This window comes from Cucurbita moschata, unplaced genomic scaffold, assembly GCF_002738365.1.
Source record: "Cucurbita moschata cultivar Rifu unplaced genomic scaffold, Cmos_1.0 Cmo_Scf00006, whole genome shotgun sequence".
Classification (NCBI taxonomy): Eukaryota; Viridiplantae; Streptophyta; class Magnoliopsida; order Cucurbitales; family Cucurbitaceae; genus Cucurbita; species Cucurbita moschata.
In genome coordinates this window covers 3,885,433-3,902,870 of record NW_019268522.1, presented here as the reverse complement: position 1 = coordinate 3,902,870, position 17,438 = coordinate 3,885,433, and the positions used below count along the sequence as shown (strand labels likewise).

The 17,438-nt window shown below is 39.1% G+C and overlaps 3 protein-coding genes across 6 annotated transcripts in view; 1 reads left to right on the top strand and 2 right to left on the bottom strand.

Annotated features, from left to right (window-relative positions):
• The window catches only part of LOC111444231 (probable cyclic nucleotide-gated ion channel 5), a 23,345-nt gene extending 11,588 nt beyond the window's left edge, over nucleotides 1-11,757 (top strand). Inside the window, exons 4-8 of the mRNA XM_023082244.1 lie at nucleotides 2,083-2,295; nucleotides 7,845-8,143; nucleotides 9,429-9,540; nucleotides 10,413-10,649; nucleotides 10,877-11,757. Coding sequence (XP_022938012.1) covers nucleotides 2,083-2,295; nucleotides 7,845-8,143; nucleotides 9,429-9,540; nucleotides 10,413-10,649; nucleotides 10,877-11,584 — 1,569 coding nt within the window. The 3' untranslated portion in view covers nucleotides 11,585-11,757. The remainder of the gene's footprint in view (nucleotides 1-2,082; nucleotides 2,296-7,844; nucleotides 8,144-9,428; nucleotides 9,541-10,412; nucleotides 10,650-10,876) is intronic.
• A 2,515-nt stretch (nucleotides 11,758-14,272) lies between these two features.
• On the bottom strand, nucleotides 14,273-16,180 carry LOC111444234. 2 transcript variants are annotated; one of them, XM_023082253.1, is made up of 2 exons: nucleotides 14,940-16,180; nucleotides 14,273-14,666 (listed from the first exon to the last, which is right to left on the bottom strand). In XM_023082253.1, exons 1-2 carry the CDS (start codon nucleotides 15,215-15,217, stop codon nucleotides 14,393-14,395), a joined length of 552 nt encoding a protein of 183 aa, XP_022938021.1. In that variant the 5' UTR covers nucleotides 15,218-16,180; the 3' UTR covers nucleotides 14,273-14,392. The 2 variants fall into 2 exon arrangements, with proteins under 2 accessions (XP_022938021.1, XP_022938020.1); XM_023082252.1 differs by having other exon boundaries at nucleotides 14,273-14,802; nucleotides 14,944-16,180.
• A 196-nt stretch (nucleotides 16,181-16,376) lies between these two features.
• Nucleotides 16,377-17,438, bottom strand: part of LOC111444232 (leucine aminopeptidase 1-like) — a 5,370-nt gene continuing 4,308 nt past the window's right edge. The window contains exons 9-11 of one of the 3 annotated variants that reach the window (XM_023082245.1): nucleotides 16,965-17,152; nucleotides 16,582-16,738; nucleotides 16,377-16,548 (exon numbers count right to left, since the gene is read on the bottom strand). In XM_023082245.1, coding sequence (XP_022938013.1) covers nucleotides 16,610-16,738; nucleotides 16,965-17,152 — 317 coding nt within the window. In that variant the 3' untranslated portion in view covers nucleotides 16,377-16,548; nucleotides 16,582-16,609. Of the gene's footprint in view, nucleotides 16,739-16,964; nucleotides 17,153-17,438 lie in introns of all 3 variants that reach the window. The other 2 variants (XM_023082246.1, XM_023082247.1) reach the window with 2 other exon arrangements.

The window sequence follows — 17,438 nt, the reverse complement described above, 5'->3', positions numbered from 1 at the left end:
TTTTTTTTTTTTTTTTTTTTTTTTTTTTTTTTTTTTTTTTTTTTTTTTTTTTTTGAATGAGGAGAAAGAAGAAATTTTATTCACCTTCATGAGTTGAGAAATTGATTTGGTTAGCCCTAGATTATCTCTTATTTAGAAGTTGGAGCATACACGAAGGAAAATGACAGAATGGGAGGCAAGGTGGATGGGTAGGAGGAGACATGAGGAAGAGAGTTCATTATTTGCATACTGCTATCATTGATTTGCCTTATCAAGTAGTCAGTATCTGTTTCTAACAACTACCGGGCAGTTATAATATTCTCTTGTAGGCGGATCAAACTCGTGTACTCGAGGTTCCAAGACCGAATTGCAAGCCAATAGGACTGCTAAATCCATTTTATGATATTCTCGTATATTAAGTCTTGTGTGATACAAATAAATGGCAAGTATTAGTGATTGTCAGATAGGATTTTATGATATTCTCGTATATTAAGTCCCGTTCTAAACCCATTTTACTTGCTTTTATGTTAGTTAGGTGTTGACTAGTTTCATTATGTCAATACGGGTTTCCTATCCTCAAGCTTCCAGCAGCGGTCCAACCTTCCTTTGAAGTTTCTTCATCCCCAAAATTGAGCCCCCACGAATTTAAATCCTCTTCACTTGTCCCAAATCCTTAGAAATTATGAAGATATTATGAGCAAGAATTTGGTTAGGTGGCATGTTTTCTCCTTCACGCAAGGTCTTTGTACCCCTCAGTATCCTTTTGTTGTAGATGCCACTGACTATAGCATACGGCCACTTAAACGGCTGTTTTTCATAATTTCAAAGAGGTACATGTGCGTATAATAGGTCAACTAAGTCTATAGATGCTAGGTAACAATAAATCCTACATACTAGATAACAATAAATCTGAACAAATCCCTAAATACTGGGTAACAATACAGATAAATTAGGGAGGTCAACTACTTCCCTTATTTAATGGGATTGCACAAATATTTCTTAACTTAAAGCTAATTCTTTGATTCTGTCAAGCTGAGTAATAGATACCATTCATTCTCAACTTGGATACTAACTCATGAAGTAGTAAGTTGTGAAGTACTTTTGTTAGTATGCTCACCCTCTTGGAGCACTTCCATAGACATTACTTGCCTCTTTTGAGCTCACTCCTCTTGGAGCACTTCCACAGGCATTGCTTGTCTCTCGCGTTCTCACTTCTCTTGGAGTACTTCTACGGGCATTGTTTGTCTCTCTCGTGCTCACTCCTCTTGGTGAAACAGTGGATGTTCGGAAGAACTCCATCGCTTGTAATAGTGACTCCTTGAAGCAATTTTTCGAGCTCCTCATAACTAGAAGAACATGTCTAGGGTTTATCCTATTTTTCTTGTCGTCATGCGCTGCATTCGTGGCCAATTCCAAAACCTCAGTGGCAAGGTCTTTAGAAAGCGTTCGATTCTTTCATCCAGGAATTGAAGTCTAGCCTCGATGGATTTGGAAATCTGTTTTGACGCCTCCTTTTCTTCCTCTGACACCCTTAGTTCCCTCCATTATTGAATACTTCAAATCTGAATCTCATAATTTGATACTTTGTGATGACGATGGGAAGAACAACTTGAGTTTTTTCTGACATGATGGTAAAATAAACAAGAGGAAAGGTGGGTCTTGATCACAATAAATGATTGACAACCATGAAGGCTTCATCGATAAGGGTAGACTTTAGGTTGAATCAGCTACGAAGGCTCTGATGCCATGTTGCAAGTCTAAATTAGCTTGTTGTTTTTCTTATTAACTTTTAGAGAGGTACATGTGTCATTTATAATAGGTTAACTATACCCCTAAATACTAGGTAATAATAAATCTTAATTAATCTTTAAATACTAGGTAACAGATAAGATAAATTAGGGAGGTCAACTACTTCCCTTATTAATAGGATTGCACAAATATCTCCTAACTTATGGCTGATCCTTCGACAGTTGCCACTATAGTTCTTAACATTTTTTTAATTTGATTTTCTATCCCTGTTAATTATGTGTAGTACTCTTCTCGTGAGTTGTGGGAGTAAGATTATGGATGTTGAGCATTAGTCTGCCATTTATTTCTATGCAGATTGTGGTCTGGAGATTTCTTCAGAGGTCCAAAGGTTCAGATGTATATGTGACAAAACAGGCCCTTCTTTTCATTGTATTCCTTCAATATATCCCAAGATTTCTTAGAGCGTTACCATTGACTTCAGAATTGAAAAGGACAACAGGCGTATTTGCAGAAACAGCCTGGGCAGGTGCTGCATATTATTTGCTATTATATATGCTTGCAAGTCATGTAAGTCCTTCCTGTTCCCTTTGAAGTTGGTGCACAGTTTGTTAAGTATTCTGTATTTTATTTTATTTACAAATAATCATTGCCGGTTATATAGAAATTTTATTTATTTATGGTGTTTGTTAATGGTTGGTAGCTGGAAAATAGCAGCTCAATTTTGGCTTTCCTTTAAGAGATTCCTTAAATTCAAAAGAATTTTATCCCTTGTACTTTCTTTACTTTGCTTATAAGGTGAAATTTGACCTTAAAAGTGTTAAATTAATCAAATTAAATCTTAAACTTGATTAACCATGAAATTGATAACCCCCTCTTTGTCGAGTTTCTTTTCTTTGTTTTTGTTAAGCTATGTGGTAAAGTTTGATAATCGTTATCTGGATGACACTATAAATGTGAGTGCTTGTACGTGATGGACTATTTTTTGGTATGGATTTGGACATTTTAGTGTTAAGATGGATAACTTTTTGGCTTATTGCTTTTGTTTCTTTGATTGTATATTTTTATAGTTGATTGGCATTTTTTTTTATCTTTATTTTGTAAATTTTGTTGGCTGGATTTTGGGTGGTGTATTGGTTATTTTTAGATATTTACTAACTTGATTTTCAGAAGGAATTGTAGCAATAATCTATTGATGGGGGATCAAGATCTGATTTTGCCTTACTTGCAATATGGCGATGATATAATTGTTTTCTGGCCTGGAAAAATTAGATGTTTGAAAACTTGGTAGAAGGTGATCTCCCTTTTCATTGACTGCTCAAGTCTCTCCTTGAATTTGTCTAAAACGTTAGTCATTGGAGTAAATGTTGATAACGGTAAGTTTGCCTCTGTGGCTGGAAGATTGGGCTGTAAAATAGACTGTCTTCCCATAACCTACACTGGTTTCCCCCCTTGGCAGTTGTTAGCGGATAAGTTCAAAGCTAAAATCACAGTGGAAAAACTCCTCATCTCGAAGGGGGGTTGTTTAACGTTGATAAACTTGATCCCAAATAGATTACCGTAGTATTTTCTCTCCTTAAAATGTCGGTGAGAGGCATCAACAGTATGGAAAAGATGGCTATAGATTACTTTTGGAATGGGGTGATTACAAGGTCAGTCGTCACTAGGTTAATTGGCAGGTGACTTCCCTCCTCCTTTGTTCGGTGGTTTATAGGTATGAGTTCTTTTCAGTATAGGAATCTCACTCTTCTTACTAAATGGTTGTGGATATTTTCAATGGAAAAGGAGGCCCTGTGGGGAAAGGTATTGAGTAGCCTTTGTGGTTATGATCCTTTTGGGTGGATGACTCTTCGGCCGAGCTCCAAAAATAGGCATTGGTTTGATACTGCGAAGTTAGCTCCCGTGTTCTGTAAATTCTTTTTTTTTTTTCAATGTTGGCTATGGCTAGAAGGTTAGCCTTTGGAAGGATTTTTGGCTTGGGGAGACTCGTGGAGAATCATGCAACTGTGGCAGATTGTTGAGATGATACCAACGGAACTTGGATTTTGGGCACTGGAAGAGGAATTGTTTATAAAGAGCTTCGGGCTTGTTGATCGTTTAGGTGCTTTTCGGTTTGGGGAAGGTGACAACTGCTATTAGATGGTCCTTGGAATCCTTTTGTATTTGAAGCTAGCTGGAAGTAGAACTTCCCTCAGATTTGCACTTGCTAACTAGATTTGGAAGTTTAAAGTCCCCAAAAAGGTGAAGGTGTTCTTATGGTGGGCGGCACATAGGAGTCTTAATACTCGAGATATGATGCTGAAGAAGAATATGAGGAATAGGCTTTGCTCTTTGATTTCCTTCTCTGCTTAGACAATGGGTAGACCTTAGACCATCTCTTCTTGTTTTTCCCTTTTGCTAGATCATTCTGAATTGCCTGTTGGGTTTCTTTGAGATTCAGGTTTACCTTCCTTGCTGAGTGGATGATTGGATGTTGGGAGGCCTAATGGGCTGGAACTTGAAAGGTAAAGGAAAGGTCCTTTGACAGGTCACCTTTTGAGCTATTTTATAGAGTATTCAATTAGAATGTAGCAAGAGAACCTTTGAAGATAAATCTATTTTCTTTCATTTTTTTTTGTCGGATTTTTTTACAACTCACTGCATTTGAGTGGTGTCACAGTTATGGTAAATTCTTTGGCAACGGTACCATCTATTATCCAAAGAGGTTAGAGAGTTTTTCTTGTAAGAAGCTCTCTCAAGGAGGGGGAGTTCTCCTCCCCTTTCTCCTAGGCTGTTTCTACGATGTCTCACATTGGTTGGGGAGGAGAACAAACCACCATTTATAAGGGCGTGGAAACCTTCCCCTAACAGACGCGTTTTAAAGCCTTGAGGGGAAGCTCGAAAGGGAAAGCCCAAAGAGGACAATATCTGCTAGCGGTGGATCTGGGTCGTTACAAATAGTATCAGAGCCAGACACCGGACGATGTGCCAACCTTCTCGCTGTTCCTTGAAGGGGGGTATACACGAGGCGGTGTGCCAGTAAGGACGCTGGGCCGCAAAGGGGGATGGATTTGGGGGCGGTCCCACATCGATTGGAGGAAGGAAAGAGCGCCAGTGAGGACGCTGGGCCTCAAAGGGGGGTGGATACACGAGGCGGTGTGCCAGTAAGGACGCTGGGCCGCAAAGGGGGATGGATTTGGGGGCGGTCCCACATCGATTGGAGGAAGGAAAGAGCGCCAGTGAGGACGCTGGGCCTCAAAGGGGGGTGGATACACGAGGCGGTGTGCCAGTAAGGACGCTGGGCCGCAAAGGGGGATGGATTTGGGGGCGGTCCCACATCGATTGGAGGAAGGAAAGAGCGCCAGTGAGGACGCTGGGCCTCAAAGGGGGGTGGATACACGAGGCGGTGTGCCAGTAAGGACGCTGGGCCGCAAAGGGGGATGGATTTGGGGGCGGTCCCACATCGATTGGAGGAAGGAAAGAGCGCCAGTGAGGACGCTGGGCCTCAAAGGGGGGTGGATTGTGATGTCCCACATTGGTTGGGGAGGAGAACAAACCACCATTTATAAGGGTGTGGAAACCTTCCCCTAGCAGACGCGTTTTAAAGCCTTGAGGGGAAGCTCGAAAGGGAAAGCCCAAAGAGGACAATATCTGCTAGTGGTGGATTTGGGTCGTTACGGTTCCTGTTTTTGAAGTAATGTTAGATTGCCCCTTCCTTACAGAATAGAAAAAGAATTCTAGTCATACTTAGCACGTTAGGAGCTCCTTGTTGGAAGGCTATTTCATCTGGTTTTCCTCTTTTCTCTCAATTTATAAACTGTTCTACTACGGATGGTACAAAGTCTATTTTTGGGAGGATCATTGGATAGGAGACAAACCTTTTAGTTTTGTGTTCCCTTGGCTGTACCTATTGTTTGGTAAGATGTTGCATTTCATGGCCTTTGTCCTGCCCTCTTTAGATTTCCCATTTAGTTGTTCGTTGAGGGATATGAAAGTAGTTGACATGGCAACCCTTCTTTTCTTGTTAGGTGACTCTTTGGTGAGTTTGAGGAGGGATATTCCTTTTTGGATCGCCATTCCCTCGGAGGGTCTCTCTTCTAGGTTCCATCCCACCTCCCCATCTTAGAGCCTCTACATTTTCTCTGAAGGTTAACACTTCAAAGAAGATCACAATTTTTGCGTGGTAGGCCCTTCGTGGAAAAGTTCACTTTGTATTGTGTCTAGAAGCACTCTTCCTATAGTACTTGTACTAGTTGCCTGATCAGTTATCTGAGCTCTATTAGAATGATCTAGTTTTAAACTATTCAGTATAATTGTACTAATCGTATACCTTGTAAATATTTTCATATCGTTGGTGGTTTCCTCTTTAAAAACGATTCCCTATGACTTCCTCAAACTCCTTTATGAGAATCTATTTTTAAGAAGTACATTCGGGTGGATTTGCTGGACATTTTGGACGTGACAAAACTTTTGCTGCACTATCTTCTAGGTTTCATTGGCCTCAGATTAAGAAAGGTGGGGTAATTGTTAAACGTTGTTTTGTTTGTCGAACTTCCAAAGGTTCTAGCCTAAACCTAGGAATTTACACTCCTTTACTGATTCCTATTATATTTGAGAGGATTTTTTTCCATGGATTTTGTTCTTGATTTACCTAGAACTCAATGAGGCTTTGGTTTTGTGTTAGTAATCATTGATCGTTTTAGTAGGATGGCTCGCTTCATTGCTTGTAAAAAGATTAATGATGCTAAGTCCATTGTCCCGGATAGAGATGTAAAGTTCATGAGTCATTTTTTGCGTTCTCTTTGGAAAAAACATTGGCACAGATTCTTGTAGTATAACTAGCCATCCACAAACAGATGGTCAAACTGAAGTCACTAGTCATACTCTTGGTAACCTTCTACATTTCCTCAGGGGTGAAAAGGCTAAACAATGAGACCTTTCTCTTGCTCAATCTGAATTTTCTTTCAACCATATGGTCAATTATTCAACAGGGAAGTCTCCATATGATATAGTATTGTAACGGCCCAAGCTCACCGCTAGTAGATATTGTCGTCTTTGGGCTTTCCCTCAAGGCTTTAAAACGCATTTGCTAGGGGAAGGTTTCCACACCCTTAATAAGGGTGTTTCGTTCTCTTCCCCAACTGATGTGGGATATCAAGGCTTTAAAACGCGTGTTCTAGGGAAAGGTTTTCACACCCTTATAAAACGTGTTTCGTTCTCCTCCCCAACCGATGTGGGATATCACAAGTATATACTCATCTTTCTCATTTAACAATTGGGAAGGTCTTCTTGGAGAATTGATACATCATCACTTACCTAGGTTACCCTTGTACACTTATGTGTGTGTGTGTGTGTGTGTGTCTATATATATATATATATATCTTTAGTGAATGGAATGGACTTATTCTTATTCTCTCAAACCTTTAGTGTTTATAGTGTCGTCATGCAGCAGAGGGTTTGGATCAAATTTAAGGGATTGTTAGTTTTACTTAGTCACTTGGGAGTGTTGTTGGACATCCTTTGGAATTTGTTGGGGGGTAATGGAGGTGATTGTTTTCAGATTGTTTTTGTTAGGCTTGTGTGTTTGCTCTGTATTGGGGGTTATGGCTCAAGAGGAATAGTAGGATTTCAGGAGTGTTGAGCGGTTTGCGAGTGAGTTTTGGGGTATTGTTAGACTTAATACTTCATTGTGGGTGTTACTCTATTTGCTTCTTTGTAATTGTTGGTTAGGACTTATTGTTTTGGATTAGAGTTTTGTTAAAGATCACGTATTTGTTTAGATTGCTGTATCTGATTAAATCGTTAGGAGTTAAATTTAGTTTTAATTTGATTCAGTTTTTTATTTGTTTACTGGTTTGTTACCAGATTTTCTGCTGATTTTTTAGGTAGATTTTCTAAATATCTTTTTGTATTCTCTGTATATATAGAGAGCATTCTTGCTCTTCATAATACAATCTTCTCATTAACCCTTCAATAACTCAGTCACTAACAAGTTTGTTTCTTAGTTAGGGCTGTGGCTCTTGTTGTGCCGCTAGTTTATTTTTGTATGTTCTTGTATATTCTTTTTCTAACGGAGGCTTACATCATTCTGATATCTCAACCAAATCGAGTTTATTTTTACTTAGACTTAAACATTGCAGATAGTTGGAGCACTGTGGTACTTATTAGCTGTGGAACGCAATGACACATGTTGGCAGAAGTATTGTAGTGCCCCTTGCAGGAAAAATTTCTTATATTGCGGTAACCAAGACATGGAGGGCTATTCGACTTGGAACCAGACAGGTGTGGATGCCCTAATGTCGAGATGCAAACCTGCTGATGATAATGATTCGTTTGATTTTGGAATCTTTAAACAGGCTTTGTCCTCTGGCATTGCGGCATCCAAAAATTTTGTCGGCAAATATTGTTACTGTCTATGGTGGGGCCTACAGAACTTAAGGTATGTCTTACCCTATTTAAACAAGCTAGTGGACTGTATCTGCCATGGATCTCAGGGAAATTTGTACTACATATGCATGTACTTCGTGTTTCACCCTCGTAGTCATATCCTTGTTCACGTAGAAAAAAATTGTGCATCGTTTACCTAGGTTGGTGAACAAAGCCATACATACATCTAGTGAGCCTACATCTTTTCTTGCTTTAACTTGAAGTGAACTATCTCCTCCTTTTTGTAACTATAGCTTATCAACCCTCTTGATCCATTGGAGGTGTTTTTTTTGTAATTATTCTCATATAGGACGTTTTTTTTATAATCTATTTAGGAAATGATTAATTTTCCGATAAAGAAATCTCATCGAAATGTTAATGTGATGTCCCACATTGGTTGGGGAGGAGAACAAACCACCATTTATAAGGGTGTGGAAACCTTCCCCTAGCAGACGCGTTTTAAAGCCTTGAGGGGAAGCCCGAAAGGGAAAGCCCAAAGAGGACAATATCTGCTAGCGGTGGATCTGGGTCGTTACAGTTAATCTGCAAGAAAATAGGATAATACATGCCTTAAGTTTTGTAGGCGCCAGTTCAAGGATTTGTATCATCTTTTATGGGGTTGCTTGTTTGTTCAATCCTTTTGGGCCGGTTAGTAGAATTCTTTTAATTTATGTTTGGTTTGGAATGAGGATTACTTTGTGTCGATTGGGGAGGTTCTCTTGGACTCGTTTTGTGAGGTGAGGGCGGGGCTGGTTGACTATAGAGAGATTGAGTGGTCTTGTGACGTGTTTTGGGAGTTGGTGAGGTTTAATGCCTCGTTGTGGGTGTAACGGCCCAAGCCCACCGCTAGCAGATATTGTCCTCTTTGGGTTTTCTTATTCAAGCTTCCCCTCAAGGTTTTTAAAACACATCTGCTACGGAAAGGTTTTCACACTCTTATAAAGGGTGTTTCGTTCTCCTCCCCAACTGATGTGGGATCTAACAGTGGGTTTGTGTCACTAGGCCGTTTTGTAATTATAATTTGGCTTAATTTTGATGGATTGGAGTCCCTTCATGTAATTTTTGGAAAGCTCTTTTGGGGGACTTTTTTTTTTTTGTTGTTGTATGAAAAATGCTAGAAAATGTACATTGTAGTTCATACGACTCATAACTATACCTTTGATTATCTCTTTCCACTGGACCAAGGTCGAAAATGATGCAGTAAATTGCATGAAAATGATGATTACACTTGAAGGTGCTCAGCCTTAGCCCAAGTTTTTGACATCAATCCTTTTTATTTTTATTTCATTCCTTGGCAGTACGCTTGGGCAGGGGCTTCAAACAAGCACGTACCCGGCTGAAGTGATCTTTTCTATAGCATTGGCTGTACTTGGTCTCATCCTCTTTGCACTTCTTATTGGCAACATGCAGGTAACACCATACTTCATGTTATTGTTGAGAGCATTGGAGATCTGAAAGAGCTTTTGTTTCCTTTGTATAATAAAGATTTGTGTAACATTGGCTTGTGATGTCCATCTAATGCTTGGGACGGTCATTCATCGATCGAACGTGTAGATTATTCTACTGAATCTTGTCTTGAGTGTTGGTGTTCTTGTAGCTTGGGTCCACAAAAAGAACTCGACTTTTTAGAGGCTTAAGTACTTTGTTTAAATCGAGTATCTAGGAATTAAAATACGTGGCGTTTTCCTGCAACCAAAGGTAGGGGTCTTGTTCCATGGGGACGGCTTGGATGCTTGCTAGATCAGCCCCCAATGAAGAGATTTTGAGATCTCTTAATAATAAAAACTAAATTGGGTAAAATAATCGATAAGTGCTTACGAACTGAGCAACTCGAGACTACAGAATGTGGCTCGAAAAGTAGGATTAAAGCCCAAACATTCCGAAGTTTATCGAGGAGTTTTCGACTTACTAGTTCCAGAATAACTTGCTACCAAGAATATTGCTTCATTCTATCTAAGTGTGGTTGCTGTTTATATTTTGTGAGCTAATGCAATTATGGCTTCTGTTAATACTTTGTGAGCCGATGCAACTCGACCTAACCTTTTGGGCGGTTTGGCCGAAATGGCAATAGGATTTTTTACGATATGGCTTGGTATGTGGAAGAATCTGTGAAGTTTGTCTTATATATTATTTAGATGGAGTTCCTTGTCTGTTAAGACGAGTGCGGATCTTTGTATTAACCTCAATTGGCAAATTATGGGGGACGTATCGACTTCCTTGGACATGTCGATTTAGCCTTGTCACGTAGACGTTAAAGAACTGATGTTATGTTATTATGACAGACTTATCTTCAATCTCTAACCATAAGGCTTGAGGAAATGAGGGTGAAAAAGCGTGATTCGGAGCAATGGATGCATCATCGTTTGCTGCCACAGGAACTTCGGGAGAGAGTCAGGCGATATGATCAGTACAAGTGGTTGGAGACCCGTGGAGTCGACGAACAGAGTTTGGTTCAAACTCTCCCTAAGGATCTTAGGAGAGATATTAAGCGACATCTTTGTCTCGCTTTAGTAAGAAGGGTAAGGTTATTTCTTTGCGTCGTTACCTTTTATCGTTCGTTCGTTCTTATTATTATTTAGGCAGTAGTGAATTCTTAAGAATCGATATATTTTATTTTCCAATGCAACAACGTGAATAAGAGACTTTAAACTTCTGATCTCATGTTTGATGATACATGCTTAAACCAATTGAACTAAACTTAAGTTGACAAAAGGATGACATTTTCATATTCGCTGATGATTTTCAGGTTCCTCTGTTTGAAAGCATGGATGAGAGGCTGCTTGATGCTATTTGTGAGCGGCTAAAACCGTGTTTGTTTACAGAGTACACTTACATAGTTCGTGAGGGTGATCCAGTCGATGAGATGCTTTTCATTATACGTGGTCGGCTCGAGAGTGTGACTACTGATGGTGGGCGGAGCGGATTTTTCAATCGTACCTTTCTGAAAGAAGGTGATTTTTGTGGTGAAGAGCTTTTGACTTGGGCTCTTGACCCGAAATCTGGTTCGAATCTTCCATCTTCGACAAGGACGGTAAAGGCTATTACAGAGGTTGAGGCTTTCGCCCTCGTCGCTGAAGAGTTGAAATTCGTGGCCAGTCAGTTCAGGCGCCTTCACAGTAGACAGGTGCAACATACGTTTCGATTCTACTCGCAACAATGGAGGACATGGGCTGCTTGCTTCATCCAAGCGGCATGGCGCCGATACTCCAAGAGAAAGACTATGGAACTTCGTCAAAAGGAAGAAGTTGCAGCGGAGGAATCCGAGACATCTCAAACGACGACCACCACAAGCGGAGGAGGCTCTTACAGTATTCGTGCAACTTTCCTAGCTTCTAAATTTGCTGCCAATGCTCTCCGAGGCGTTCAGCGATATCGCAACGCAAAGAGCGCTCAGGAGTTGATAAAATTGCAGAAGCCTCCCGAACCAGATTTTAGCGCGGATGATGCCGATTGATGCGCGTTATATTTTGTGACCAAAAAAAACTGAATGCATTATATAATATGACTCATGTTTGATGAGATGAGCTAAACTAATGTAATATATAGTATGTATTTGTAGTTTGCAACTTTGTGTTGTTTACATTCTTTCATAGTGTCAAAATATGAGTGTTACAATAATGTGTTACCTTAGGTTAATTGTAAAATAATGTGTTTTTTCAAATTACTTCTCTTCGTTACGTCTTAACGTGCTTTTAATGAATCAATTTAGATCGTTCATGAGTGATTTATAACTATTAGAGCGGGATTTTTTTAAATCACTTATATTAATGAAATTTGTAATAGTTCAAGTTCACCGTCGGTAGATATTGTCTGTTTGAACTTTCCCTTCTGAGCTTCCTTTTAAGGTTTTAAAACGCGTTTGCTATGGGGCGGAGAGGTTTTCACACCCTTATAAATGGTGTTTCGTTCTCCTCCCCAACCTTCATTTTAAGATTTTAAAACGTGTTTGCTAGGAAGAGGTTTTCACACCCTTATAAATGGTGTTTCGATCTCCTCCCCAACCGACGTGGGATCTCACAATCTACTCTCTTTCGAGGTCCCGTGTTCGTTCTCCTCCCCAACCGATGTGGGATCTCACAATCCACCCTCCTTCGAGGTTCCGTCCCCTCGCTGGCACTCGTTCTCTTCCCCAATCGATGTGGGACCCCCCATTCTACCCCTTTCGGGGCCAGCGTCCTTCTTGACACACCACCTCCTCATATCCAATTTATTTAATTTCAACGTTCGTTAATTTTATAAAGAATCTTTTTATAAATCAAAATTATATAATAATGGTGGAAGAACTAAATCATTTCAACTAAAACTTGATGTTTATCTAGTGGACTTAAATTGATTCTAGTTCTAAAGTTTAATGGTATAAATTTTTTTGTTTTAGAATTTATTTTTTTTATTTTTTTTATTTTTTTTGAAGAGAGATACTATTTTTCGGTCGTCAACTTTTTTCGTGTTCCTTTCATATCGAAGCACTTATTCCTAAGATATAAAGCAAGATTTTAGAGGATCGCCTTGTGGTCCTTGTCCTTGTAGTGTTCCTCTCCGCTCTCATTTCTCGTCTCTCAGCTCCCTCTCTTCTCCGTCATTTTCTCCTCTCGAGAAAGTATTTGAGGATGTTGCAACAAAATTAGTTAACCGGGCAGGACAGAAACATATTTAGGGTTTAAGGTTTAGTTAATAGGTAGAAATCTCTCTACCGCCCGCTTAAGTGGGTCCCTTGGAACCACATTTATTATATATTTTATTTACCTTTTTCATATTTTAATTTTTTTAAAATAATTGGAATATATACTGAGTGCATTATTCCTAAAATTAGCTTTTATGCTTTTTATTACTTTGATTAAAAAAAGAATAAGAATAAATACTCAATTTTTAGGTCTCTTTCATAATTAAACAAAAAAAAAAGTTTTTTTTTTTTTTTTTAATAATCAATAATCATTCTACAAAAGTCAAATTATTTGAGTAAGTATTGAAAATATAACACTAAAAAGAAAAAAAAAATTAAATTTGCTCGTGGTCAATTCCTTCAAAATTGATTAAACCAGAATGGCTAAAAGTCAGAATATTTGTTAAAACCATCGCACCTAAATAGTGTTGAAGTTTCTCGGTTTATAATTATTTACCGAATCAAATAAATTACAAAGAATATCAAAAAAACAATAAAGAAAAAGAATAATAAATGGATAAAAGATATTTGTCTGTAATAACTGAGTAAACATGATACCTATGTTAAGCCGAAGATATTTGATTGTAATAAATGGTCAAATATGACACATGATAAACTATAATAAAGGGTGAAATATGATACATACAATTAATTATATATTTGCCTATAATAAAATGTCAAATATGATACATGGTAAAGATGTGGTTCCAAGAAATTTGAAATGTGAAGGAGGAAATAGGTAGGGTTTGGGAGCTAGGGACGGTAGAAAAATGAGTTTTATCAAATTGAATGTGGCGGGTCATGTATAGCTTAGTGGTGGTGGGATTAAGATGAAACCCTTTATGAGAGGGACTATAACCCAAGAAAATATAAGGAATGGTGCGGGAGAAAGTTTGTTCGGCATATAATTACGCAAGCAAGGATAAATACAACTAAAGGGATGAAAATTTTCATAATGCGGAGAGTAGTCATAGAGGAGTCCACACCTCCATCGCTTTGAAAAACGTTGATACGAGCAGAATTTCAAATTTTAATTTTAAAGGGTAAAGCTAAGTGAGTCGAGAATAATCGTCAATAAAAGTAACGTAATAAAGAAAATCTGAATTGGATTTGAAGGGGAAGGACCCAAAAGATGACAATGAATAAGATCTAACATGTGGGACTACCTACGTACATTGCGAGAATAAGGCAATCGATGACTTTTCACAAGTTGACAGGTACTACGTAATGATGAAGAAGACAATAAAGATGTAAGAAAAATGTGACCTTTTTATTTAAAAAAAAAAAAAAAATAGCAGAATAATTCACATGGCCAGCATGACATAAATCATACGAAGCACAAAAAGATTTGTTTCTAAAGACAAAAATGAAAGCAGAGTTGACGTGCTCCGACACATATAGTAAGAAAATTATTGGTAAAGGTACCGGAGAGAAAAATCAAACGTTAATTTACTAATTGAAAGAAGAATTTGAGTGAGATGAGGTAAAACTGAAACATCTAATAAGTGAATATTTGGAACAGGAGAAAGAGTACGAGTATGGGTAATGGGTAGGGATGCACCATTTCCTACAATCACAGAGTCCTTATCTGTGTAATTTTTTTTACTGGTCCAAAATAGATGGATCGGTAGTCATATGGGTTGAAGTCCCAGTGTCCAAAAACCAATGAGCAGCCTCGGGTCCAGCAATAGAACAGGAAGTGTTGAAGGCTTCAACAAGGTAAGCATGAGAAAAATCAGGTCGAACGTATCGTTGGTTGCAGCGGTCAGCATAATGGCCCTCCATGCGACATATTTGGCAGCAAGGTGGCCGACGACCCTGGCCAGAGTGGGTTCGTCCTCGATTGGAAGAGTTATTGTGTGAATGAGAACGATCTCGTTGGTGGCAAAAAGAATCAGTGTGACTTCCATGGGTGCGATCACGATTAGTGGTTGTGAATGTCGTAGGAGTTGAGTTAGAAGACTCAAGCGAGCGCTGAAACAACTCAAAACTTTCACCTTTAAAGATTAAATCTACAAAACAAGGGAGAGGGGTGAGAGCTACCCGAGTAATAGAAAAAGTTGAAAAATCAGTGTCGAGTCCATGAAGGAACTAGTGCACTTTATCAGTGTCCTCGAGTCCATAAATTGTTTTGAAGGTACGAGCATACTCACCAGCAAGTTTGGTGTCGCGTTTCATTAGCTGCAAGTTATTCTTGAATATCAATTCACGAGCTTTCGAATAATGGCTGAACGTAGTCTCCAACGCGAGCCAAACATCACGTGCAGTAGACAGACCAACGACAACAGCAATGGCTTCCTCAATGAGAGAAAAGAGTAGAAGACAAAGAAGTCGTTGATCAGCTGCATATTTGGTGCTGAGTGTTGAGGAGGTTTCTGGTTCAAAGCGAGGTGGTGAAACAATAGTTCCATCAATATAACCCAACATGTCTTGACTCTCAAGAGGAGGGAGAAGTTGACTTTTCCAAAGAAGATAATTGGAGGAAGAAAGTTTGATGGTGATTATATGGATTAGGAAGAAGATGAGAAGAGAATTTGGAAGCCATAGAGAAGAAATCGAAGGGGCTCTAATATCATGGAGTATATTAAAACCATCACACCCGCGGTAAAAGTTTTCTATTTATAATGAATCAAATAAATTACCAAAGATATGGAAAGAGCAGTAAATAGAAACTCGACCGAAGAGATTGCATTTTCCAAAGTCGAAACTTCCTTTAGATTAGTTGAAACGAGCTTCGGGTAAGGTCGTCATGTACTTTCCTTATAGTCCATAGAAATATCAACACATCCACTCTCCCTCTACAATAACACACCTGTTGAGACTTATCTTTCAAAATCGTAACATAACCTTAGCTTTACAGTTTCAGGCAAGGTTGATGTGCAGTACTTCTCCACACAGCCCCACGTACGCACACATGAACCCACTATGCAAACTTGTATGCGTACCCCTTAGCCTGACTTAGTTAGGCCCAACACATTACACGTCACTGGACACCACAGAAAAAGAAAAGCCCACAAACATAAAACTCGAATGTACACATCCATACTAGCATAACATAATAGAGAATATCCCGATGAAGATGACCTACATACATGCATTTGGTTCCTTAATAAAGACAGCGAGTGTTTGTCAATCTATTGTCCCATGCCAATAGATTGACAAATCTTCGAATGTCGAACAAAGGACTCCAAAAAGAAAAAAAAAAAGAGTCAAGCCTCCTCGAAGGCAGTAAAAAATAACTATGACTCCAAAGAAGTCGAGCCTCGATTAAGGAGAGGCGTACTTTGTTCGAGGGGAAGTATTGAATGAAAGTGTCCCTTGGTTAATTTAGGGAATGGTCATGGGTTTATAATCAAATAATACACTCTCCATTGGTATGAGGCCTTCTGGGGAAGTCCAAAGCAAAGCCATGAGAGCTTATGCTCAAAGTGGACAATATCATACCACTGTGGAGAGTCGTGTTCATCTAACAATAGTCACCCCTCGTAAAAGTTCATGGTTTTGCCAAAACCACTCGTGTATCTTCCACGAGAAACACAAGAAAAAAAAAAAACAACCCAAGACCAGAGAGAGAAGGACAACTCAGTAAAAAAAGAAAGTAAACTTTGGGATACTAGCTTGCATATCATATGAAACATCCACCAACTCAGCTAAGAAACGATAAACAAGCCTCAAACCAGTAAAAAAAAACATAAATAAAACCACAAATGCTGCTCATAACCTTTTATTCAGCTTGATCTCACAGTGCTGCCAAGCCATGAAAACTACTAGCATCCACAGTAGAGCACCGTTGAAATTCGACCTACCGACCTTTGCTGCTTAAGAAGCATTCTTCAGAACCCACTCGACTAGCGTGGCGACACCGAACCCTGTTGCTGTGCGCTTCTTGTCACTGAAGACGGGGCCAGCAACGTCAATGTGCATCCATTGGACCTTCTCATCAACAAACTACAGGAAACATATTTCCAAATGTAAGTCTTCTAAACCATAGAACGGTTCATAGGGAGTCGGAAGCAAGCGGAGTCTAATGCGGGTCAAACTAGTATTAGAGGATAATCTCATCTGCAGAGACATAGCAGGTTTCCTAAAGCTAGATAAGACATTATTTGGTTCGTATAAACATAAACGATCGATGAAAGCACGAAGAAAATGAAATGAAGAAGATGAAATTCACCTGTTTTAGAAACAGAGCAGCTGTAATGGCACCACCTGGGCGACCACCGGTGTTGAGCATGTCGGCCACACTTGACTTCATTGATTCCCAATAACTGTCCTCCAATGGCATTCTCCAAAGCTTCTCACCACTGGCTTCTGAAGCAGCCAGTACCTCTTTTGCCAGGTCATCACTGGGTGTAAAGATACCTGGAAACGAAAGGGAATTCCATATCGTCGATAAACGTTTTATTTCACACGAACCGAGTGATTACTACTAACATCATTGACTAAACAACAACCATCCTTTTGAAGTGAATAAATTTTATCAAAGGTAGAAATATTGCATCTTAAATCAAACCAATGAGAATAATGTTTCAGCGTATTACTCATCTTAGATATCATACAAGCTTGTTGACCCATTCAGTTTGACTCAGTTCGACAGTTTGACTCCTTATTTTCTATATCCATGTTTGTCCGAGCTAGCTTGTGTGCA

What these genes read in the sequence shown, in the direction of transcription:
- LOC111444234 (XM_023082252.1), bottom strand. Translation starts at nt 15,217, where the DNA reads ATGTTGGGTTATATTGATGGAACTATTGTTTCACCACCTCGCTTTGAA. An exon ending in ACGCGACACCAAACTTGCTG is followed by an intron (nt 14,803 to 14,943) that starts GTGAGTATGCTC and finishes CTTGTTTTGTAG; the next exon opens with ATTTAATCTTTAAAGGTGAA.